Source organism: Cervus canadensis, chromosome 29 (genome assembly GCF_019320065.1).
Source record: "Cervus canadensis isolate Bull #8, Minnesota chromosome 29, ASM1932006v1, whole genome shotgun sequence".
NCBI lineage: Eukaryota > Metazoa > Chordata > Mammalia > Artiodactyla > Cervidae > Cervus > Cervus canadensis.
In genome coordinates this window covers 16,194,074-16,221,548 of record NC_057414.1, presented here as the reverse complement: position 1 = coordinate 16,221,548, position 27,475 = coordinate 16,194,074, and the positions used below count along the sequence as shown (strand labels likewise).

Genomic DNA, 27,475 nt, shown 5'->3' with positions numbered 1-27,475 from the left:
TATAGTCCATGGGGTCACAAAAGAGTTGGACACGACTGAGCAACTTTCACTTCACTTCACATGCTCACACAAATTTTGAACATGGGAAAAACAGAATTGTTGGGTTCAAGAGTACTTGGATCTTGGAGTTTTTATAACTTTGAAAGACACTGCCAAAGATATCGTCCATTCCCCTTTTATAGGGTTACACCGATTTATGCCCACTAGTAGTATATGAAGGTGTTTCTCTATCTCCTCTGCAACAGTATTTTGCATGACTAAAAACAAAAATCTACAAGCTTTCTGAAGACCTTTGAGCTAAAATAATAACTTATTTTTTTTAGCTCAACCCAAACTTATTCTCTGAAGCAAAAACAAAGATCAAATTTATAACTACTAACTGGAAAGAGCTGTGTCATGAAGTACAAATAGACCTCCCAAAGCTATGTTTTGAGTGATAGGTTTTTAAGATGGCAATTCTACTCAAACAAAAATTGAGTATTAAATAACAGATAATTTCTAAGTTAGAATGGTGTTGGTGTTGATAGTAGTAATGCTTTTTAAATGAGCATTTTATAGGAGGGAAATTGAAGCTTAGAGAGGTTCGGTAATTTGCCAAAAATCACTCATGTTAAGTAAGAAGTAAAGCTTGATGTGCTGACTCCAGAGTCTAAGCTTTTAACTCCTGAGATGACGCCTAAACCACTTGTAGTTTCATATGTTCTATCAAGACAAAACATAATGGGCCTGGGTTCCCCCTCTGACACTACCACTTACTAGCTATGTAAATTACTTCATCTCAATGAAGGTATTTTATAAACTGTCATCTTTATTTAAAAAAATCTAAAAATACAAACATTAAAAAATTAAGTATTTACACTTATAAAATAAGGACACAGGGCTATATTGTCTTAGTTTTTTTTCTGCTTAGATATTCTATTGTTCTGTTCCATCAATTACTTCATATGATCTATTCATTATATTGAGAAATATAAGAGCAGTCAAAAAGGGAAGCACTAGAATCTTGTACCACTGATACATTACAGGTACAATATCAAGAAAAAAAAAAGACTCTTTGTGTCTAACTAGCTCTCCTTATTCTAAATGTTCTGCAATACTCTGCCTATATCTTAAATTGAGGCAAAACTTTCAAGTTCAAATTACAGTTCTGACACTGTTAATCCTTAATGGTCTTCAGCAATTCTCTCTTTTTCTTGGTTATGCATGCGTGCGTGCTTAGTTGTGTCTGACTCTCTGTGACCCCATGGATTGTAGCCTGCCAGGCTCCTTGGTATGTATAGGGAATAATATTTCTTCTCCTTCCCGGAAACTATTTCCAAAGTGCTTTGAACTCTGAGAATCATGTAATTTACATATTCCCTCTGGTTGTTCGGTCCCCTCTTTGTTTCTCGCTGCTGGGACCTCTCTTATATGCTAATGAAGTCAACAATGCATTTAAGAGGATTTCATAATATTTTAACTAACGTCTTTAGATGTTTTGTAGGAGGGTTTTCAAGTTATTGAGTTTTTGACATATTGCTTAAGCAGCATTTGGTCATTTCAACAAAATTACTCAAGTTATCACTTTTGAGATGAGAAAACTGAAGCCTAATCACTTAGAGTTGTTGTGAAGATAAAATGAACTTCAGTATATGTAAAGTTTATCACTGTCTGGTACATAGTAAATATTCAATAAATGGTGGATATTTTCCCTCCATCTAAGATCTTATTCATTAGATAGGAGCTGGATAACTTCTCTCAAGATCTGCCTGATTCTCTGTTACCAGTACAGGTTCCTCGAAATACCCAATTTACTTCTTTCTTTATCTACTTAATTAAAACTTTTATCAATATGCTTATGTCCAGAACTCTCCTGTACACTCCAGATCTGGACACTCAAACTGCCTACCTGACATCTACAAACGGACATCTGAATGGATCTCAATCATAACGTGACACCTCATGGAAATGAGCCTGTTATCACCCTTCTCTCTCCGCAACCCCCCTGCTACTCCTTCCTTTGTCTCCATTTCCACAGCTGTGTAAGTCAAAGGCCTTTAAGTCACTCTCTTTCTCTCTTTCTCACTCTCAGCAAATACTGTTTGCTCTATCTTTAAAACCTATCCTGAATAGGACCATTTTTCTCTCCCTCCACTGTCACCATCCTGGTCTGTGATGGTTAACTTCATGTGTCAAGTTGGCTGGGATGCAATAACCAGATATTTGGTCAAATATTCAGGATATTTCTGAGTAGGTGTTTTTTGGGATGAAGTTAACATTTAAATCAGTGGATACTGACTAAAGAAGATTCCCTCCCTAATAACATCTAGTTTGAAGGCCTCACTAGAGCAAAGAATGGCCTCCTCCAAGAAAGAAGCAATCTGCCAGCAGACTGCCTTTGACTTGCTCTTCCCTGAGTCTCCAGCCTTCTGGACCACTCCAACAGATTTTGAATTTGCCTAGTCTCTACAAATATGTGAACTAATTCCTTAAAATGTTCTTTTCCCACATCCATATAGCTAGTTCTCTTACTTTACTTTCTCGAGATCTTTACTCAAAAATCATCTCAGTGGGATCCTCCCCACCATGCTATCTACCATTTCTATCTCCTCATTCTTCCTTTGTCATATCTTCTATCTCTTTTTTGGTTCTCCCCTCTAAGTATTACTCATTTTCACAGATTATATGTTTCACATTTTTATCTTGTTTCTTGGCTATTATTATCTCCACCAGGAATGTAAGCTCAATGAAGGCATGAAGTTTTATCTGCTTTGTTCATTGCTTTAAAAACAGTTTTTAGATGCTAGAACAATGCCTGGCATATAGTAAATATTCAATATATATTTAAGTAAAGAAAAAGTCTCCAAAGCCTTCACTTGTACTTCACTGCCATTTGCTTCTCTACCACAGGGCTCCTGACTCTTCCCTTCTTTGCTTTTCCCACATTAGCTGCCTTGTTCTTGGTTCAGGGTCAACAATTCATCACTTTTAACTTGTAGTCTGCAGGTCTATGTTGCTACCTGATTCTCAGCTCAGTCCAGTGTGCCAAGTTTTTCTTATTTCCCTCCTCAAGGATAGGTTGGATTCTTTATTCTCTTAGAACAGAAACTTGCTAAACTTAAGATGGCAAGGGAAAAATGATACTAACTACTTTGAGAGACAATCTTTTACTCCTTAGAGCATCAACCTTGCTTCCTTGATAGACTGTAAATACCTTGAATACTAAGCTTTTTAAAATTTGCTTTAATTGGAGGATAATTACTTTATAATATTGCTATGGTTTTTGCCAAACATCAACATGTATAGGCCATAGGTATACATGTGTCCCCCCCATCCTGAATCCCTCTCCCCATCCTATCCCTCTAGGTTGCCCAGAGCACCAGCTTTGGGTGCCTGGTTTCATGCATTGAACTCACACTGGTCATCTATTTTACATATGGTAATGCTGAATACTAAGTTTTATGTAAATTGTTTGTATTAGATATAAGAAGTTATTTGCTGTTTTTCCCATATCAAGTATGTGTTTCATAATAAACTGTGAAAAGAATAGCCTATCTGATTAATATTACTGGTTGACTAAACAACCAGTCCAATATCAAATGCTATATAACAGGATTACAGTGAAAATGAAGCAATAATGTATGTGCAGTATTTATAATATGGACTTTTAGGTTTTAAGAAATTGGCTTAAAAAACAGTTCAGAATATATTTTCAGATTTTAGCAAGCAAAGGCAAAGAAAAAGAAAGAAGATTGAAACAGAGAAAAATGGAGAGGCAAGCATTACATGTATCTTAAAAGCATATTTTTTAATCAAGCTTGATTTTGATTACTAAAGAATTAGTCTGAATTGCAGTAATACAGCTAATAATTATCATGTTCATTTATCTTGCTAAGATTTATTCATTTATTTATTCATGCAACATTGATCATCAACTATGAACCAGACACAAGAGCTATAACTATCATTAAAATACAAGTGTTCCTTGAGTCTAGGGAGTATGATAAGCAGATAAACAAACAAAAAGAATTTAATACATAATAAATTATGATAAATATGATGATAAATTATGAATAAAGTTCAGAGAAAGTATAATATCTACTTACATTAGAAAGTTGTTTTTTAGCATATGTTCTAATCTGTCCTTCGTAAAAAAAGAAAAAAAGAGGAATTTACTAAATGCAATTAGAGTCATTACAGGTAATTAACATAGTGAGGGCTTTATCCACAAAACTAATTACCTTTTGTCCAGGAGCTATGAATTTGTGACAGAGTTCAACATCTTTAGGACAATTTGAGAGAACTGTCATTGCTGTAGTCTTGAAGAGGCTCTCCATAACCTAAGAGAAATGATACAGAATTGCCTGACATGTAAGTTTCATGAAAAAACCAGCTTAGGGCTCTGCAGGGACTACCCTCCAGGTTTTAGCAACTCTAAAGCCATTAGGCCTCTTACTTCCTGATTATACTGCAGCAAGTTAATTCAGTTTTCAGACTGATTAAAAGAAACATCACAACTTCTTCTCAGAGTAGGAGGGAAAAAAAGACAGAAAGAAAAATGTCTGAAGTTTTTGTTAACAGTTTCAATAGCAGTAATGAAGTGAGCTGTCAAATGAACAACTAAAACAAACTGATGCCTCAATTTCAGTCTACTCGCTTGTAGAATCAGAGCAGTAATGGTACCTGTTTTACAGGACTGCTGTGAGAATTAAATGAGATAATACATTCAGAAGACTTAGCTCAGTGCCCAGTCCAGAGGAGCACACAACCAACACCAGCTGTCATGAAGAGTGGAACATTCTGAAAAGTGCTTCATTCAGTCATTGACAAATGAAAGTAAACTTTAAGATTACAGAAGCAATGAGATCTAGCTTCATCCAAATACATACATTTTTACTTTGCTAAAGCGTAAAGTAAAAATAATATAGATCAAATATGACACAAATCAGTATATAAGATTTCATTCTACCAGGGATGTCTGTAAGTCTCTCAGGGGAAAAATTTGTTCTTAGAAGAAAAAAGTGACTGGAATGGAAAATATTTCTAAAATATTTTTAATCCAAACTAAAACTCTTGTTTTGAAGTCAATGAGATCATACTGTGATTTCCAAATGTGTCCTCATAAAGAAATACATGCTAAGTCCAGGCTGCCCCACCAGACAGTTGTTTCCCTTTGCTCTCTCAATCACCAGACACCCTATCAATGCTGCAAATACAGTGGGGCTATATAAGTGTCTGAGTAATTTAATTGATCAGCTATAGCAAAGAACTTAATTATCAAGTAACAACTAGTTAAGATTTATGTACATATAGAAAATATTTTGGGCTTCCCTGGTGGCTCAGTTGGTAAAGAATTCACCTGCAGTGCAGGAGACCTAGGTTCGATCCCTGGGTTGGGAAGATTCCCTGGAGGAGGGCATGGCAACCTATTCCAGTAATCTTGCCTGGAGAACCCCCATGAACAGAGGAGTCTGGCTGGCTACAGTCCATGGGGTTGCAAAGAGTTGGACACGACTGAGCAACTAAACATACACATAAAATATTTTATACTTCTTTTTATATTATTTTATATTACACATGTATTTTATAGAAAAGTAAGGAATAACTTGATGAAAGAAGAGCAAAACGAGGCTAAAAGTGTTTTACTTTGAGGCTATATCACCTTCAATCCAGCAGTGAAATAAAGAAATCACTAAGTAACTAAATGATTTATGAAGGGTTATATCTCTCAATCACTGAAAAAAGCCAATGCATTTTGGGAGGAAAAAAACACGTAAATTGGAGAGTATGCTTACACTATTGAGAGACATAATACACCTATTTGCAAGATAAAGACTTTGCCACTAGGCTGGTAAAACAGTATCTTTGATGAGCAGTATATTTCCATTTGAAGAAGAAAACCATTGGCTCTTCTAACCTTGACTTTCAGACTATGTTTTATGAATATATTAAAGAAAACAGAAACTTAACTGAAGAGTTAACATAATCCTCAGAGGTTTTAAAAAATATATTATTCAATAGCACTGAAATATCAATAGTACTATTTAAGTGTTTATACTTCATAAGAGGAAAATATTCCTTGTTACAATACTGATTTAATATATAAGAGACTGCTCTTCATCAAGGTAATAATTTCCACAGAATTCAATTTATCAAAGGGAGAAAATTAAAACAAGCAGAAGATTACTTTGGGAGGAACATATTTTTTTCTTTTATCTTTAGGAAAAGGTTTATATTTCAATTAATCAAACTATTCAACAGTGTATATCCACAGAGTATCACTCAGTGGAGCAGCAAATAATTAAGAATCAGTTACAGAATACATAATTATAGAGCAAAGATTACAATGTTTAATTAATTCTAACATAACCATGTCTATTGTCTTTATGAACTTTCCCTCTGGTTTTATGTTGGGGCAGTGGAGAAATAGGAGGTAAAAGGTGTGGTTCCATTCTCTACAATACTCTCCTGAGCCAAAGAGTAATAAAGAATTGGGTGGCAAGCTAAAACTAAAAGGTGATTAAGGAATTTTACTGACTCCATGAGGCTCATATTCTGAATCCCTAAATCTGGAAAGGCGTTACTCAACAGTGTTACTATTAACATTTTTGGCTAGATAATTGTTTGTTGGGGGGGAAGAGGCTGTGTACTGTCGATGTTGAACAGCATCCTTAGCCTTTATCCCCGAGATGCCCAGCGGCAACCAGTCTTCCCTGCTCCTCCCCCATTCCCGGGTAGGGACAAACAAAAATGTCCCTGGGGAACACTGATCTAGAGAAACCAAGGAGAGACAGTAAAGGAGTGTATGTAATGAGACACTGTGGGGTGTGGTCAGCATACCCCCTCAGGACCAAGATCTTTATCTGCTGGGAATATTAACTGCTGATGGTTCATAGTTGGGTCCTTCTTCAGCAACTGTCCAGACCAAGAGTGTTGTCTTACCCACACAAAGTTACAACTCGTCCCAGGCTACCTCGTGTCCAATGACTGGCTAACGGGGGAAGCACTTGCTTTCCCATGGGACACCATGAAGGGCAATTCTAGCTTCCAAGGTCCTCACAGAATTGGCAATGGCCTCTGTAAACACATTACAGTTCAACTTTTCCTTCTGTTCAGTGGTGCTGTCTTCCTTTCCTTTCCAGATATTTCTCTAGAGAGCATTCCCCAGTACTATCTACACACAAATCTCTGCTTTAGGGTTTATTTACTAGGAAATCCAACTTAAGATAGGATAATAAAATTGTGACTCCATTCTGTTAAGAGGAAAAGGTAGTATTTCTGTTTAAGTGGAACTGGGTCATTTACTGGGTAAGTAAGAGTAGAGATAAATAGAAGAATTGATACAAATTTCTAAAATAAACATATTGTAATTAGAAAATCAAACTAAGATATTAACCAAAATGGTAATGGAGAGAGAATTCATAGTAACAGTTAACAAATTCTGGATACTTACTAAGTATCAGGAAGTATCCTAAGTGCCTTATAATATTATCGGCCTAATCTTATGAACTACCCCATGAAGTAGGTATTATTATTCCCATTTTTCAGATGAAGAAATTGAGGCTCAGAGAAATTAAGTCCCATGTCTAAGGTCACACAGTCAGTAAGTGACAGAGCTAACAATCAAATCCTGGGCCATCCAACTCCAGAGCTATGTTCTCTCTATGGATTATGGCCACAGCCTCCTGAAAAGTCTCCCATCCTTGTCTTTGTCTCCTTCTAAATCATTCTTCATCATTCATCATTCTTTATCATGCTGCTAGACAGGTATTTCTAAACTGTAACACTGACCATGGCCTTTCCTCGCTGGGAACTCTCTCTTCTTTATCTTTTGTATTAAGTTCAAATCCCTCAGCATGGCATTTCAATACAAACTCTTTCTATCATGATCTGACTCTTGACTATCTCTCCAGCTTCATCCCTGTTCCAGAGTTCTGGCAGCTCCTGTGGATGCGTTCTCATATTATAGCTATAGACATGTTTCTCTAACTATAAAGATGCTTTGTTTATTTGCTTAGCAAATACCAAAAGCTACTATTTACTAAGCCTGCTTTATGCCAGACCCCATACTTAGTGCTTTACACTATATACAGTCTTTCATTGGTTGCTGCTCTTCTACTTGGTGACTACTAAGTTGTGTGTCTCTGTGACCCCATGGACTATAGGCCGCCAGACTTCTCTTCCATGGATGGGATTTCCCAGGTAACAATACTGGAGTGGGTTGCCATTTCCTTCTCGAGGAGATCTTCCCGACCCAGGGATGGAACCCACATCTCCTTCATTGGCAAGCAGATTCTTTACTACTGAGCCACTACTGAAGCCCACTCTTTCATTTACTTCTCACAATAACCTAATAAAATAGCTACTATTTTTCTCATTTTACAGGGCGAATGCTAAAGATCACTATGGTTAGGTAACATAGCAAAGTTAATGGCAGAGTTTGGACATGAACTGAAATCAGTGTGACTCCTGTACTTTAAACTATTACACTAACAGCATTTGGTAGATGTTGATTAAATTAAGTAGTTCTCTATCTTCTTCATTCTGTGAACACCTGTAAGGCACCAATGTCTGAGGTAAAAATGTATACAGAAGCTTTAATGTCACGGATGTCTGATATTTAGAAACTATTTTAAAACCTGAGTACCTACCTGCATGAGATCTTGAAGGCTCTCCAGAAAAGAAATCTCTGCTTCTACCATATAGAACTCTGCCAGGTGCCTCCGGCTCTGAGAATTCTCTGCTCGGAATGTTGGACCAAAGGTAAACACTTGAGTAAAAGCTCTGCAATTCAAGATTAACAGTATAAAAATAGGATTTACATGATTAATTCTAAGTTTTAAAAATATTCAGTGAACGCTTAAGGAAAAAAAGTTTTCTGCCTTTGCCTTGTCCACAAATCCACATTAGCTGCTGTATTTCTTTAATGGGTGATAATAATAGTTTCCTTAAAAATGTTACATTTATAGAAACCATTTTATCCCAAAGGAACTTGCAAATGTTTTACAAACCCTACAGCTTACTAAATATAGACGTATAACCACTTCTGGGCGCACTCCACTGCAGCTGCCTTAAACAGCAGACAAGTACATTTCACAGCAATGGAGAATAAAGTCAAAGACACACCCCACGGCCCAAGAAGCCACACACAGAATCTAGATAGCAACAGTTAAAATCAGAATTTCATGTGGATGAGGCGAGTCAAGCATTTTCTAAATATGTGAAAAAGGAGTATCAGATACGCATGGCAACTTGCCTTGTTAGGCTTACTCAAGTCCTTTATGCCCACTCAAGAGTTTCATTCAGTGTTGAATGACCCCTGACATTTGAGGGGTGGGGTGGATTTTCAAGAACTGTCTATTTTAACTGTGGTTTTCAAGAAGGACTATAGCTCAACAACATAAATGGGAAAAAAAATTATTTTTTTCATGTCCTGCAGAGAAGTGGGCATTATACCTTCATTCTTTAATATTTATAGTGTCCTTCATATATGAAAAAGGTGACAACTGGGACTAGACCAAGCATGTATGAACAAATGAGTATTTCATGAGGCCATGTACTCTTTGAATTGTAAGGTTTCATTAGAGCAAAACAAGAGATCTGGGGCTCCTTAGCTGTTACCCTGAACACTCTTCATTTGTCTGTCATCAGTCAGATAACATTAAGATCAGAAAATAGTACAGAAAACAGACGGGTTGTAGATATGTATGTATCAGGGTTTTTGTTTTGTTTTGTTCTTTAAGTAAAGATACTCTAGGAGATTAAACAGTAAAACAATAATACCGGAAATTATGAGATTTATTTTTTCTTTCAAAGGCTATTTCAGCTAAGGCCTAGTTGGTAAGAAGCTTAGGAATTTATGTTTTGGTTCTACAGCTACCTTCCTGAGATCACGTGCAGTTAACCTCTGAGAATCCTAGTTTTTCACGGAAAAACAAACAATAAAAACTCAAAATTCCTACGGTAACCTCTCCCAAGATTCAGATCCAGACTTGTCTACTAGAATGTTCCTGAAAACACTGACCCTACCTTGTCCAAAATGAAAACTCCTGTTCCCCAAAACAAATGAAAAATAAAATAGTGAACAATCCTGGTTTTCCTTTTACATTTTCCCCAGTTCTGTTAATCTCAGTTAACCCACCTCATCACCCAAACCAGATCCCCATCCCACCCTCACTGCCCACACGTTTCCTATCACATAATTCCAACTGTTCACACCTAGGAAAACTCTTGCAAATCTAGAGACTATTCCTTCCTCCTCCCAAACACTTGTTTATTTATTTGGCTGTGCCAGGTCTCAGCTGCAGCACATGGGATCTTGTCTGATCTTTGTTGTGGCATGCAGGAGCTTTTAGTTGCAGCATGTGGGATCTAGTTCCCTGACAAGGGATTGAGCCTGGGCCTACCCAGCACTGGGAGCATGGAGTCCTAGCCACTAGACCACCAGGCTAGTCCCTAGAGACTCTTCTTTATTTCCACAGATACCGTCTTAGTGTCATCTCTTGTGTCTGGCTCCTGCCTTTCTTCTGCCAGTCCCAAACTGTGGTAAGTTTTCAAATCCAAATCTGACTATATATCAGCCCTAATTTAAAAATCTTCAACGGTTGCCCCCTGCTCAACGGTTAAAATTCAAACTCCTAACTTGGACCAGACCTTCCTTCCCAAAGCCTTTCCTCCAGCACACTGAGGACACTCCTTACATGCCCTGTGTGCCTTAAGGCCTTTCCATTGGCTGTCTTCTGTCTGTAGTGCCCATCCCCTGTTCCTCCCTCTCCAATGGCAAATCTCCATCCATCCTTCAAGACTTAAATGTCACTTTTTCTTACCATATGTCCCCAAGTTTATTGTTTCCTCCTTTATATGACTAACATTGTGTTTATGTATTTATTATATAAAACGTATCACTTAGAAATATAATTATGCATTTTGTATCCTTTCCCCTCAAGAAACTGTGAAATTTTCTAGAGTGGGAATAATGTTTTATTCATTTTTGCATCTCCAGTGCCTATGATAAAACAGGTGCTCTAGTTGAATGAATGAGCAATGATGATGATGACAGGCTTCCTCAGCTGTGAACTGGAAAAGCACAACATCCTCACAAACAGTAACATTACAAATAATGAACAGAAAAATACTCAGATGTATTTTACTGTGGCTGTCACACAATAACTAAAATGGATCAGAAAATTTAGGTCTGTTCCAACAATAAATTAAAAAATTACAGGGCCATGAGTTTCCAATATATGACTATGCAATCTCTAGGAAGGCTGGCAATAGTATATCTAAATAAATAAAGTGACATTTTTTCTGGCACTGTATCACAAGAAATTGCATATACAGATATGCACTAATGACAATGGATATTCTACTGAGATTTTCCAGGGCATAAATAGAAACTCCATGGTACAGAAGAAATTTACTTTGAAGGCTCTAAGAAAGACTTCTAAGAAATGGACAGCTATCATCCTGAAATACAAGGAAGGCCAATGGGATTGCTGTTCAAAAAGTGACATATTATATGTATCAAGGTACCAGATACAGAGAAAACAGTGATCTAAAACTACTACAGATTCAAGTCACAAGGGCATCTGCTTCTCACATGGATAGGGAACTCTAAGATGAGCAGCGTCAGTGATTTTAAAAAATGGTTAATGATTTTCTCTTGCAATAAACATAGAGGTGCTTCCGAGGTGGCTCAGTGGTAGAGAATCCACCCGCCAATGCAGGAGACGTGGGTTCCATCCCTGGGTCGGGAAGATCCCCTGGAGAAGGAAATAGCAAACCACTCTAGTATTCTTGCCTGAAGAATCCCATGGACAGAAGAGACTCATGTGCTACATGATTCTTGCAAAAGAGTCAGACACAACTTAGCAACTAAACAACATAAAATATAGGAGATGAGGGATTTTTATTTTGGTAAGGATCAGATTCTAATTGTGGTGCTCAAAAATTAAGTATTTCTCTAATAGAGTAAGTAAAAATCAATGGTCAGGGTGCTTCCTCTGAATTACCAGAAAGATAAAAAGAGCTGGAATGCATGCTGAAAAATTCCCTAATTTTGCATCTAGTCTTTAAGCAGATAAATGTTTAAATAATTCAGTAAAGATAACCCTATGTCAGCATCCAGTGTTTTATTTATTTTTTAACTGAAGGATAATTGTTTTACAGATTGTTGTTGTTTTCTGTCAAACGCACCCAGTGTTTTATAATAAAGCAGCTGTAGCAGCAGCAGGAGGAGTGACAGTGGTCACCATTAGCAAGAGCTCCTTTTGGACCAACCGTTAGTTGTGAGAACCGTATAGTGAACTCCTGTATCATCAACTAAATATATATTGTTACTTCTATTTTCCAGGCAAAGAAACAGAAGTTCAGAGAGGTTAGGAAACTTCCCCAAAAGTCATTGAGTCATAGCCTAATAAGTGGTGGAGGCCAGATTCAAATCTAGATCTGACTCTTAATGATCATAGCCTTAACTGTGATATTAAATTAATGATGCTCATAACCAAACATGGACAAACCCAGGAAACAGGAGAGAAAAGTTTGTAATATGTGTCTGCTCCTGATCCCCTTTCTCAAAGATGGCTAGGGTGAGTGGTTTGGTTTATTGTGAATAGCTTATTTATGTGTTAAAACCATAGCTCTCTAAAATAGGTTGCTGTCATGTAAATAATGAGAAGATAAATTTTAACCAATATTTTGTAACTTTCAGCAGGTCATTCAGTCTTTCTGGTCTTCAAATTCTTACATGAGTGGGAGATAGGGGCAGTTTGGCATTATTCTCTAGTATCTTTTACAAAAATTTTGTTTCTAGGTCCCTGTGAAATTGCTATGTTTTAAATTTATCCTGATTTCCTTTTTTTTTTCTATCTTCCACACACATGAAAGTGGTTTGCAGCAAGGCTTGGCCCAAGCAATAGTTAAAATAATATCTGAGAACAAGGCCATTTCTAAAATAAGATACAAACCCAGGTGAAAGGCCAGTACTGCTGTGAGAAGAAACTAGCAGAAAAAACACTCAGCACTAAGAATCATTCTTGTGCCAAATTATGGAGAGAGGAAAGCTATATAAGGAAAGTCCATGAGCTTGGAGTTGATATTTAAGATAACAAAAGTACATTCAATACACAGCAATTAAGATAGCTACAAAAATGGCTTTTTAAAAATAAAAAGTAAAGTTACCAAAAATAGGTTCTATAAAGGTCATTTTCTCCCTTGCATGGAATTTTATAAAGCTGTAAATTGGCAAGTGGATTATTATAAAATAGTCACTGATTGCTTGGCCATTTATTCCTTCTGGCCCTAAAATTTAAGAGCTAATCTTTATATTTTGAAAGAAAAGAGGAATTACTGTTGTTTTTAGCTGAGGAAGAACTCATCATTTAGCATAAAAGGGATCAGCAACTTTCCCTAAGGCCACCCACTTCAAACCTTCTATCACTGTTCTACTTCATTCAGGAAATGTTCATTGAACTCAAGTGAACTCAAAGACAGCTTTAAACAGGCTTTTAAAACAATCTTTGTCAAGTGGTATTCCCATCATCCAGAAAACAATCACCTATTTTACTATTGCTTTGTACCCACTGGGTAAGCAATACTGTGACGTACTTGTCATTCGCTGCTTCTACATGCCTAACAGAGTGGACACCGGGCACCTCCTTTTCAGCTTTCCCCTTTCCTCTATCTTGCGATAATACACTTGGTGGAAGGGTTTATAAAGAGATGGAGCTCTCACCACTTCATTAATTCTTACCAAGACATCTTAGCAAGGAGGCACTCTAAAATCTAAAAATGTCTTCTTTATCACTATTGCTAAACATTTCTGCAAAATTAATTTTCCTTATTATGTCCTGTTGTCATTGTTTAGTCACTAAGTTGTGTCTGACTCTTGTGACCCCATGGACTGTAGCCCACCAGGCTCCTCTGTCCATAGGATTTACTAAGCAAGAATACTGGAGTGGGTTGCTATTTCCTTCTCTAGGGGATTTTTCCAACCCAAGGATCAAACCCATATCTCCTGTATTGGTAGGCAGGTTCCCTACCACTGAGCTACTAATATGTCCTAAGTATCTGATTTAGAACTGAATTTGAAGTCCAAGCAAATTTAACCTTAATTGTATGATGAGAGTCAAAGTTTGATAGAGCCTGACAACAGTCTTGCGAAAGGGAGTGGAGAGTTGCCTCCTCTGATGAGCATGTGAACTGGGGGAGGGACATTCGGCAAAGGGAAGACAAATCACACAGGTCCTGAGGTAGGAGAAAGCCTGACATCTTTAAAGGCAGAAGCATGTATATTATCTATGGTGAAACAGATCACCAGCCCAGGTGGGATGCATGAGACAAGTGCTCGGGCCTGGTGCACTGGGAAGACCCAGGGGAATCGGGTGGAGAGGGAGGTGGGAGGGGGGATCGGGATGGGGAATACATGTAACTCTATGGCTGATTCATATCAATGTATGACAAAACCCACTGAAAAATAAATAAATAAATGAAATAAAAAAAATAAAATAAAATAAAGGCAGAAGTAGGCCAGCAGCAAGACGAATGGTAAGAGATGAGGTCAAAGAGGTAGGAAGGGATCGAACACAGAGGGTGATCCTTGTAAGCCACTGTAAGGAGAGTCTGGATTTTATTTACTACTCCTTGAAATATCTAACACTGACCTCACCTCAGTCATTTAATTAATTTTCAATTAATTACCTTTTGGCACACAGAATTCACCAATTTGTATCCCCTGCCCAGGTCTAGAAGCACACATTCAACTCTACTCAATCTTTCACTTGTCTCAAATAGAACTCATGCCTCCCTGACCCCTCACACTGGCTTCAGTCTTCTTCCAACTTTCTGGGTCTATCCTCCCATTAGGTATACCACTGTTCATAGAGTCTTTTAAAATTTTTAGAAAATGACATATATGGATGTGACTATTTGTTTAAAGTCCATATTTTTCACTAGACTGTAAATTTCATGAGTGACCTTATCTATTTTTTGATTCATTACAATATAGCCAGTTCTTAACTGAGTGCACAACACACAGCAGATAATCTAAACTTGTCAAACAACTCATTTTCTGTAAAATACGCTGATGCCCATACTTTGAATCTTTGAAACAGCACTGGGATGGGGGTGAGGACAGAGGAGCAAGAAGTGGAAGACGGTAAACAGAGTATCAATTACTAAGCAAAAAATTCTGCTATTCCCTGAAATAATTTCTCATAGAAGGCACTAGGAGATAAAAGAACCAGTTTTTTGAAAAGACTCCCCACTTGTTAGTTTTCGTGCTGTCGGCAACAAGTACACTTTTGAAAAGTACTGGATCAGAACTTCTCTAATTAGCAAAGATTTTACTTTTTGAGAAACTAAAATATAACCACACGAAAAAAAATTTCCCTAAGTCCTATTCTATGTAAACGGAGAAGCACTTGATGTTTTGGCTTCTGCCAGAGTAGATACCAACAAGTTAAAACAATTATTGTCATTTCATTGTCCCTGCAATGATGGACTTTTCAGAGGATGGACTATATTTAGAAAACAGCATGTTTCTCCAGGATCAAATTTTGCTAATTTTTTTTTGCCACTTTATTTTTTAATTGAAGGATAACTGCTTTACAGAATTTTGTTGTTTTCTGTCAAATATCAACAAGACTCAGCCACAGGTGCACCCATGTCTCCTTCCTCCTGAACCTCCCTTCCCATCCCACCATTCCAGACTGTCACGGAGTCTGACCCATTGTTTGAGTTCCCTGAGTCATAGGACAACTTCCCCTGGCTGGCTATTTCACATATGGCCATGCAAGTGTCCATGTGACTCTCTCCATACATCTCGCCCTCTCCCTCCTCCTCTCCCCCAGGTCCATAGGTCTGTTTTCTACATCTGTTTCTCCACGGCTGCCCTGCAAATAAATTCATCAGTACCATCTTTCTAGGTTCCATATATATGCATCAGTATACAAAACATATATTTCTCTGACTTACTTCACTCTGTATAATAGGCTCTAGGTTTGTCCACCTCATCAGAAATGACTCAAATATGTTCCTTTTTATGGCTGAGTAATATTCCATTGTATATATATGTACCACAGCTGCTTTATCCATTCATCTGTCAGTGGACATCTAGGCTGCTTCCATGTTCTAGCTGTTGTAAAAAGTGCTGCAATGGACACTGGGGTACATGCTTCTTTTTCAATTTTGGTTTCCTCAGGGTATATGCCTTAGAGTAGCATTGCTGGGTCATATGATGGTTTTATTCCTAGTTTTTTAAGGAATCTCCATATCATCTTCCATAGTGGCTGTATCCATTTGCATTCCCACCAGCAAAGCAAGAGGGTTCCCTTTTTTTCCACACTCTCTCCAGCATTTATTGTTTGTAGACTTTTTGATAACAGCCATTCTGACTGGTGTGAGGTGGTCTCACACTGTAGTTTTGATTTGCATTTCTCTAATAGTGAGCGATGTTGAGCATCTTTTCATGTGTTTGTTAGCCATTTGTATGTCTTCTTTGGAGAAATGTTTATTTAGGTCTTTGAGAAGATAAACAAAGCTGACAAACCACTAGCCAGACTCACTGAGAAAAAAAGGGAGAAAAATAAAATCAACAAAATTAGAAATGAAAGAAGAGAGGTTGTAACAGACAACACAGAAATACAAAGAATCAAAAGAGAATATTATGAGCAACTATATGCTAATAAAATGGACAACCTAAAGGAAATGGACAGGTTCTTAGAAAAGTGCAACCTTCTAAGACTGAACCAGGAAGAAACAGAAATTATGAACCAGCCAATTACAAACACTGAAATCAAAACTGTGATCAAAAATCTCCCAAAAAACAAAAGTCCAGGACCAGATGGCTTCACAGGGGAATTCTATCAAACATTTAGAGAAGAGCTAGTGCCTATTTTTCTGAAACTCTTCACAAAAATTGCAGAGGAAGGAACACTGCCAAACTTAATTCTATGAGGCCACCATTACCCTGATACCAAAACCAGGCAAAGACAACACACAAAAAAAGAAAATTACATGCTAGTATCACTGATGAACATAGATGCAAAAATCCTCAACAAAATTCTAGCAAACAGAATTCAACAACACATTAAAAAGCTCATACACCACGATCAAGTCAGGTTTATTCCAGGGATACAAAGATTCTTCAATATACACAAATCAATCAGTGTGATATACCATATTAACAAATTGAAAGATTAAAAACCATATGGTCATCTCAATAGATGCAGAAAAAACCTTTGACAAAATTTAGCACTCATTTATGATAAAAATGCCTCAAAAAATGGGTAAAGAAGGAACCTACCTCAACAGACTAAAGACTATATATGATAAGCCCACAGCAAATATTATTCTCAATAGTGAAAAACTAAAACATTGCCTCTAAGATCAGGAAAAGACTAGGGTGTCCACTTTTACCACTATTATTCAAGATAGTTTGGAAGTCCTAGCTACAGCAATTAGAGAAGAAAAACAAATAAAAGGAATCCAGATGGGAAAAGAAGAAGTAAAACTCTCACTGTTTGCAGATGACATGATACTATACATAGAAAACCCAAAAGAAACTATCAGAAAATTACTAGAGCTAATCAGTGAATTTAGCAAAATCGCAGGATACAAGGTCAATATACAGAAATCACTTGCATTCCTATAAACAACAACGAGAAATCAGCAAAAGAAATTAAGGAATCAATCCCACTTACCATTGCAACAAAAAGAATAAAATATCTAGGAATAAACCTCTTAAGTAGACAAAAGAACAGTAGATGGAAAATTGTAAGACACTGATGAAAGAAATCAAAGATGATATAAACAGATGGAGAGATATTCCATGTTCCTGGGGAGGAAGAATCAATATTGTGAAAATGACTATACTACCAAATTCAATCCACAGATTCAATGTGATCCCTATCAAATTACCAATGGCACTTTTCACAGAACTAGAGCAAAAAATTTCACAATTCATATGGAAACACAAAGTCCCTGAATAGCCAAAGCAGTTTTGAGAAAGAAGAATGGAGCTGGAGAAATCAATCTTCCTGAGCTCAGGCTATACCACAAAGCTACAGTCATCAAGACAGTGTGGTACTTGCTAATTATTTTAACTGTGTATTTGTCCTCACATTTTCAATGATATACTACAACCATCTTTTCAAAAAAGGTATACATTTTGCAAATGAATCTATTTGTGTCTAGACCACCCCTCCTGTAATCTCTCATGTTTAGCAGTCCTTGCACTGCGGACCATGACAGAGAACGTGTGAGAACTTTAGGTACACGCACTGCACAGCATTTACATGTTATTTAAGTCTACGAAGATTTCAAAGGTTACCTTTTCTGAAATCTTACACTATAGCAGAAGATGAGTCATTAAGACACTGAACTATCAACAATGTCCTGGGCTCAAGTCCTGTACTGATGACCCTTACTTTTTAAAGGTCATCATATTAATTAATCCAAAGTCTGTAATCCAAAGACCTAAACTGAAATTCTGGCTTCTCTGCTTATGAACTAGCCAGGTTAACTTCTTTCAGATTAAATTTTTCTATGTGAAAATGAAGTTAAGTATACATTTATCATGGGGCTATTATAAAGATGAAGTGAAACAAAATATGCATAAAGCTTAATGTAATGTAAACTTAATATAGTATTAATTAATGTAATTAATATGGTAACTGGTTCAATAAACAGGTATGACTATTTTTTGGTTTGTTTCTGTTTATGTCTCCTTTCTTTCCAAAGGTCTATTGTTCTCATTTCATTGGTCTCAAAATCTCTTTATAACTTTCAACCAGTGCAAAAGAGATTCTTTTTATGTAGGCTATGTCTACCAATATTTACTATTAAAACTGAGAAATTTTTTAAACATTGTTCATTTAAAAACAAACAACACACCCATCATATGTCATAAAAACATCTTTTTAATAAAACTTTTTAAGAGGAGTGGCATTGTTTTATACTTTTGTAAATTTTCTTCATATCTGGCTTAATAGAGGACAGCTGGATTCTCACATCTGCTTATGCATTCAATCTATTGTGTTATCATATGTTATGATGACTGGAAAACTCACTGTACACTCACGAAAGAACAGGAATGAAAATAACAAATACTGGCTTAGTAATATTTTGAAAATAGTTTTCATCTCATAGGACTTTCTGAAAGAGTCCTGGGCAGGGGGCAGACAAAACTTTGAGACCCATCACATTAGGCAATGATTCTTAATAAGCAGTAATAATTCTGGGCTCTACCTGTGGAGACTTACATTCAGAAAATCTAGGGAGGGTTCTGGCCATGAGTATATTTTAAAGTTCTACATGTAATGACTATGTGAACTCCTGATTAAGCACTACTACCCTAAAAAATAGGTAAGAGCACTCATCAATATATTTTTCAAAAAGTTTGATGGCTATCATTCTTTAAATGGATATAATATATGCTAGTGAGGATGGGGGGAACTCCTTGTACATGCTGGTGGGAATGTAAAATTGTGTACTTACTGTGAAAAAGTCTGGTGATCCCTTAAAAAGTTAAAAATAGAATTATCATATGATCCAGCATTTCCACTCTGGAGTAAGAACACCAAAGAAATGAAAATAAGTGATCAAAAAAACCCTCTGTGTGTGTTAGTCACTCAGTTGTGTCTGACTCTTTTGACCCCATGGTCTTGTCAGGCTCCTCTGTCCATGGAATTCTCCAGGCAAGAATACTGGAGTGGGTTGTCATTCCCTTTTCTAGGGGATCTTCCCGACCCAGGGATCAAACCCAGGTCTCCTGCACTGCAGGTAGACTCTTTACCATCTGAGCTACCAGGGAAGCCCTCTCTATGTGTATGTTCAAAGCAGCATTTTTCGCAACAGTCAAAAAATAGAAGCAATTCAAATGTTCATCAAAGCATTAACGGATAAATGAGATATGGTATATTTATATGATGGAATATTACTCAGCCATGAAGAGAAACAAAGTACTAATATATCCTACAATATGAATGAACCTTGGAAACATGATGCTAAATGAAGAAAGACAAATACAAAAGGCCACATATGGTATAATTTCCTTTCTGTGAAATATCCAGACTAGGCAAATCCAGAGAAACAGAAAGGAGAAGAGTGGCTGCCAGAGCTGGGGAGAAGAGGGAATGGCAAATGACTGCATCATGGGTATGTGGTTTCTTTCTGGGGTGATAAAAATGTTCCGGAACTGTGTAGTGGTGCTGGTTATACAGTACCACTAAAAGTAAATTTCAGATTATATGTACTGTATTCTATCACAATAGAATTTTAAAAAAGAAACTAATTGTCCAATAGGCACTTTACACATGTTTTATTTCATTCTTGCTACTCTATGAGGCAGGTGATTTCACTTTATTTACAATGGAAGAAACTGAAGCTTAGACAAGCTAAATAAAAAGTGCAGAGCAGCACAGCAAAGGTGGTTTTAACCAGAGCAATTTGACTCCATGGCCCACTTTCTGCTGAGTTGCATGTGTGCACGCTTCAAGACTAACAAAAGTGTAGCACAGATGATCAATGGTCCCACAATCCTGCAAAAGACTACCATGTGCTCCAAAAAGAAGTTTTTGAATGGATTTTGCCACTCCATACAAGGTCATTTCATTCCTGGTTGCTGTTTCCAATATACCTTTCTTCTTCCACTTGCTATCTCTGCATTTGCCACTTCCTACAATGCACAGCTCCTTTTGTCTCTCTTAGGTGTTACCTATAGCCCCTCCTTAGTGGAAGGGGGACAGTCATTTATAAGCTTTTATGGTCAATCAGGATACTTTTTCATTCCATTTTAGGTTACAAAAAAGGATAACACGTAACACTATAACACAGTAATACTGTGGGTCCTAAAAGATTGAACATGAGTTAAAACGAAGCTTTGTTAGAAATGCTTAAATGATCTACAGCAGTGGTTTTATTACTTTAGCACACACAGAATCATGGAGGGCTTGTTACCACATAGCTTGCTGGACGCCACACTCGGAATTTCTGCTTAAGTAGGTCTGAGGGTAGGCCTGAGACAACTGCCAGGTGATGTTGATGTCCCTGGTCCAAGGACAACCCTTGGAGAGCCAGTGATCTAGAGTTGGTCTCAATCTTGGCTGCATAGAATAACCTATGGTACTTCAAAAAACAATGTTGATGCCCAGAAAAAACAATTAAATCTGTTTTTCTGGGGACTTGCACTAAAATCTGATGCATCTGTATTTTAAAAAAAGCTCCTCAGACACTGTAACCACTGATCTAGACCTTCTAATTGTTAATTATGATTGAAGGTAAAACATACAAATAATACCCTTGTGGTTTCACAAAAAGGGTATGGTTTGTATAAAAGCTAGGGGACTACAAATGAAACAAAACATTTCTAATATTCTTGACAGATTCCAAATCAGAGCTTGGTCTATGAACATAAAAGCACCAAGGAACCATGGCAGACTAAGAATAGAGGCAAGATCCTTTCAAAGGAGCACTTAGCCTATAGAAATAATGCAGAAACATCTCTATTTCTCTGCATCCATTTCCCCCTAATTGGAACATGAGGAAAGAGGTCAATGGAGGACAGAGTTATTGGATACTCTTCTGAATCTGTTTCAATGCCCAGTCATACATATTCTGTTTATCCCACATCTACTACTCTACCAAGGGCTTCCCCAATGGCTCAGCGGGTAAAGAAACCGTCTGCAATGCAGGAGACAAAGGACGTGTGGGCTTGATTCCTGGGTTGAGAAGATCTCCTGGAGGAGGAAATGGCAACCCACTTCAGTATTCTTGCCTGGGAAATCCTATGGACAGAGGAGCCTGGCGGGCTATAGTCCATGGGGTTGCAAAGAGTTGGACATGACTGAGCATGAGCATGGTGCTGCTCTGCCATACCAGGCCTCTTTCCCCCGCTTCTGATAAAATAACTCTCTGAAAGGCATTGATAACTTTAGAATTATTCAATAAACCATGCTTGCACCTTTTGTTAATATTCCATCTTAAAAAAAATGCATAACTCTCAGAATCAGGCTTTTCTAGGCTCTTTACTCAAAATGAGAAAATTTAAGCCATTTTATTCATCATCTTCTGAAGAAGAGAATGAATGAATTGTTCTCCAGTGGTCATGGCTCCCTGAGAAAGAATATCCAAAACACATACATGATGAAATGGACACAGCCTTCATCTTTTGATTTGGCTTCACTTATAAATATGTCTGTAAAAGCCACAATGAAACAGTGAGTGTTGCAAAGAAACTAAAAACAAATATTCTTAACAGTATATTAATAGATCATGGAATGATCTACACAAAAGGTAAAGAGTCTCTGGATTGAACTATCTGAGCAGTTGTTTTCAAATTCCCAAGCCATACCTAACTCTTTAACAGCTCTCTATAAAATCCATTATCAAAATAAACACATATTTTGGCTATGGGTGGGCATGTATGAAAGTTTGTGAGATACTTCTTTGTATGTTGTTGCTTTTGTTTAGTCGCTAAGTCATGTCTGACTCTCTTGTGACCCCATGGATTGTCACCCACTCTTCTGTCCATGGCAATTTCCAGGCAAGAGTACTGGAGTGGGTTGCCATTTCCGTCTTCAGGGAATCTTCCTGACCCAGGGATGACACTCACATTTCCTGCATTGACAGAAGGGTTCTTTATCACTGAGCCATCCAGGAAGCCCAGTTTCTTGTAAAGTAGTCCCACTATCTGCCTAGAGTTCAAATGTTTTCACTGAATCTCACACTACACTGTCTGAAGAAGAATCAGGAGGAAAGTACAGAAGAGTCACCCAGTTGAAGACACTAAGAAAAGTCACTTAATGATGTTCCAGAAAAAAAAAAAAACTTTAGGTTTTTATCTTTACTTCCCAATCTCCATAATTCATCAGTACTAAATCAGTTTTTTAAGGGTGAAAAAAGGATGGCTCAGGTTTTGTACATTCTCCAAATTGTACATTTTTTGTGGCACTTTCGTTTACTATCCTATGAACCTGTCTCAAGTGCGAAACATAGATTTTATTTTTTCAGTGTAGGGATGTACTATGGGAGATCAAGTGGGGGTTGACTTTAGGAGAAATAAAAATAATATGAACATTAACCAGTATATGTTACTAAGCTTGTTACCAATTTCTACTGAAAGAAAGAAGCAAAATCCATGGCTGAGTTTCTATATAAGCAATTTCACCTAAAGTAACAAAGATGAAGTTTCCCTTTATTTTGTAGAAAAGGAAGTAAATTTAATTTGGTAAAGTAAAATACAAAGAAATGTTTCAGTGGTTTTCATGCGTATAGTTTACAGGTGAATTTTTAAAATTTTGATTTTTCTTAAAAGACACTAAATTTCTGAATTCACACAAAGAAGAATTCATACCAACACCATGGGAATATAAAATGAAAATTCTGCTTTCATATAACGAGGGTACTTTAAAATATCTAAACAGATCCAACATATTATTACCCCAAGTTTGTTAATGCATTTTCTCTTGGGGGACTTTGTTCCCCTCACCTAGAACAGACTGATGAAATAAATTAAAATTACAGGTGCAATTCAAGCCCACAGATCATATCAGCCAAGAAGAAAAAAATACTGTAGCCTAGAGTCTAGCTATGTGTCCTTTATGTTACAGTCTTCATTATCTACCATGAAATCATATTCATTTATTTCTTCAACAAATATATATTAGGCTACTGACCAATATGGGCTTCCCTGGGGGTTCAGTGGTAAAGAATCTGCCTGCCAATGTAGGAGATGCAGGTTCAAACCTTGGGTTGGGAAGATCCCCTGGAGAAGGAAATGGCAACCCACCTCAGTATTCTTGCCTGGGAAATCCCAAGGACAGAGCTTGATGGGTTACACTCCATAGGGTCACAAAAAAATCAGAGAATTAGTGACTAAACAACAACTAATCACTATGGAAAACACAGACATAAATTGGACACAGCCTTTACCTTCAAGGAACTTACAGACTATTAACAGTAGGGACATCACAAACCTAAATCTTCAAGCTACAATTATAAAATTCCTAAGGAAAGAAACAGAGAAGAAAATCTTTCACATTTTTTTGAATAAAATACAAAATTCATGAATCACATAAGAAAAAAAACTGATAAGGTATACACCAACAAAATGAAAAAACCCTGATCTTCAAAAGACAAGTTAAAAAGATGGAAACAGACAACAGACTGGGAGAAAGTAATTACAATGCATAAATTTGATACAGGGCTAATATCCAGAACGTATAAAGAATTCTTACAACTTCAAAAACAGATGGAAAGATATACTGTATCTCTGGACTGGAAGAATCAATATTGTTAAAATGGCCATACTACCCAAGGCAATCTAGGATTCAATGCAGTCCCTACCAAATTACCAATGGCATTTTTCACAGAACTAGAACAAATAATTTTAGAATGTGTATGGAAACACAAAAGACCCTCACTAGCCAAAACAATTCTGAGAAAGAAGAATAGAAGGAATCATGAAAAACTGAAGGAATCATGCTCCCTGGCTTCAGAATATAACACAGAACTGCAGTCATCAAAACAGCATGGTACTGGCATAAAAACAGGTACACAGCTCAACACAGCAGGATAAAAGGCCCAGAAATAAACCCACACACTTGTGGTCAATTAATCTACAACAATGGATGCAAGAATACACAATGGAGACAAGACAAGCTCTTCAATAAGTGGTGCTGGGAAAATTGGATAGCTACATACAAAAGAGTGAAATTAGAACATTCCCTAATAGCATATACAAAAATAAACCCAAAATAGATTAAAGATCTAAATGTAAGACAAGATACTACAAAACTCCAGAGGAAAACTCTCAGAACACTCTTTGACTTAAGTTACAGCAATAATTTTTTGGATCTGACACCTAGAATAATTGAAATAAGAGCAAAACTAAACAAATAAGGCTTAGTCAAACTTGTAAGCTTTTGCACTGTGAAGGAAACCTAACAGAACAAAAAGACAACCTATGGAATGGGAGAAAATATTTGCAAATAATGCGACTGACAAGGGATTAATTTCCAAAATATATAAACAGCTCAATATAAAAAATAAAAACAACCCAATCAAAAAAGTGGGCAGAAGACCTGAAAAACATTTCTTTAGACATACAAATGGCCAACAGGCACTTGGAAAGATGTTCAGTGTCACTAATTATTAGAGAAACGCAAATAAAACTACAATAAGAAACCACCTCACACCAGTCAGAATGGCCATCACCAAAAAATCTACAATAAATGCTAGAGAGAGTATGGAGGAAAAGGAACCCTCCTACACTGTTGGTGGGAACGTGAATTTGTGTAGCCACAATGATAAAAAGTCTTGAGGTTCTCTAAAACACTAAACATGGAGTTACTATGTGAGCCAGCAATCCCAGTTCTGACATTTATCAGGAAAAGACTGTAATCTGAAAAGATACATGCACCCCAATGTTTACAGCAGCATTATTTACAATAGCTAAGACATGGAAGTGACTTAAATGTCTATTGACAGATGAATGGATAAGGAAGATGTGACACACACACAATAAAATACTACTCAGTCACAAAAAAGAATGAAATAATGCCATTGGGAGCAACACGGATAAACCTAGAGATTAAAAATATCATAGGAAGCTATTTATATGTGAAATCTAAAAAAAAAAAAGAGAGAGAAATGGAACTATTTATAAAACAAAAATAGACTCACAGACATAGAAAACAAGTTTATGGTTACCAATGGGGAAAGCAGTGTGATGGGGAGGGATAAATTAAGAGTTTGAGATTAACATATACATTCTACTATATATGAAATAAACAATAAGCACCTACTGTATAGCACAGGGAACTATATTCAGTATCTTGTAATAACCTATAATGGAAAAGAATCTGAAAAAGAATATACATATTCAGTTACATATATATTACTGAATCATACTGTTGAACCCTCGAAACTAACACATTGTAAATCAACTATATTTCTATCAAGAAAAAAGAAAAAGAACTCATAACTCAATAATAAGAAGACAAACAGCATAATAAAATGGGCAAATGAATTCAAAAGACAATTCATAAAAGATTTACAAATGATCAGTAAGCACACACACACACACAAAATTTAACGCTATTATCACAGACATGCAAATTAAAACTATAATGAGATACCATATACTTAGTAGACTGATTAACAAAATACAACACTGGACTTCCCTTGTGGCCCAGTGGTTAAGAATCCACCTGCCAATAAGGAGACACAGGTTCAATCCCTGGTCTGAGAAGATTCCACATATCTCAGGGCAACTAAGCCTGTATACAACTACTGAGTCTGCGCTCTGGAGCCTGCGAGCCACAAGTACTGAGCCCAAGTGCTGCAACTACTGAAGCCCTACAGCCAGTGCTCTGCAATAAGAGAAGTCACTGCAATGAGAAGCCTCCATACTGCAACTAGGGAGCAGCCTTTGCTCACTACAACCAGAGAAAGCCCACACACAGCAATGAAGACCCATCACAGCCATAAATAAAAATATAATACCAATTTTTTTCAAAGATGTGGAGCAAACAGAACTTTTATACACTGTTGGAGAGTACAAGAATTTCAGAAAACTGTGTGGCAGTTTCTTCGAAAGTTAATCATACATTTATCATACGACCCAGAAACTCTTAGGAATTTACCAAAGGGAGATGAAAACTACATGAATATAATGGGCATATATGCATGAATTTCCACAGAGCTTCATTCGTAATAGGCCCAAACTGGAAACAACCCAAGTGTCTACCAAAAGATGAATGAATTAACAAATTGTACATCCATGCAAAGGAATAATATTCAGAAATTAAAAGAACAAACCAGGGCTTCCCTGGGTGGCTCGGTGGTAAAGAATTCACCTGCCAGTACAGGAGACACGGGTTCAGTATCTCATCCAGGAAGACCCCACATGAGCAGAGCAACTAGACCCGTGTGCCACAGCCATTTGAGCCTGCGTTTTAAGGCCTGGGAGCTGCAACTACTGAGTCCGTGGGCCGCAACTACTGAGGCCCACAGGCCCTAGACCCTGTGCTATGCAACAAGAGCAGTCATGGCAACAAGAAGCCTGTGTACTGCAACTAGAGAGGAGCTCCCACTCTCCCCAACTAGAGAAAAGCCTGCATATCAACAACGACTCAGCTCAGCCAAAAATAAATAAAAATTACAACAACAACAACAAAAAACCACTGGATGAACTTCAAAAGCAATACGGTGAGTGAAAGATGACAAACAGAGAAGAGTAAATAAGATGCTGCTGTCGTTCTCCAGTGGCTCAGTCGTGTCCGACTCTTTGTAACCCCATGAACTTCAGCACACCAGGCTTCCCTGTCCTTCAGCATCTCTGGGAGCTTGCTCAAATTCATGTTCATCAAGTTGGTGATACCATCTAACCATCTCGTACTCTGTCATCTCCTTCTCCTGCCTTCAATTATTCCCAGCATCAGGATCTTTTCTAATGAGTTAGCTCTTCACATCAGGTTTCCAAAGTATTGGAGCTTCA

The 27,475-nt window shown here is 37.1% G+C and overlaps 1 protein-coding gene across 1 annotated transcript in view; it reads right to left on the bottom strand.

Moving 5' to 3' along the window:
- NARS2 (asparaginyl-tRNA synthetase 2, mitochondrial) overlaps positions 1 to 27,475 on the bottom strand; it is a 93,742-nt gene that overhangs the window by 17,882 nt on the left and 48,385 nt on the right. The window contains exons 4-6 of the mRNA XM_043452788.1: positions 8,631 to 8,763; positions 4,221 to 4,319; positions 4,086 to 4,123 (exon numbers count right to left, since the gene is read on the bottom strand). Coding sequence (XP_043308723.1) covers positions 4,086 to 4,123; positions 4,221 to 4,319; positions 8,631 to 8,763 — 270 coding nt within the window. The remainder of the gene's footprint in view (positions 1 to 4,085; positions 4,124 to 4,220; positions 4,320 to 8,630; positions 8,764 to 27,475) is intronic.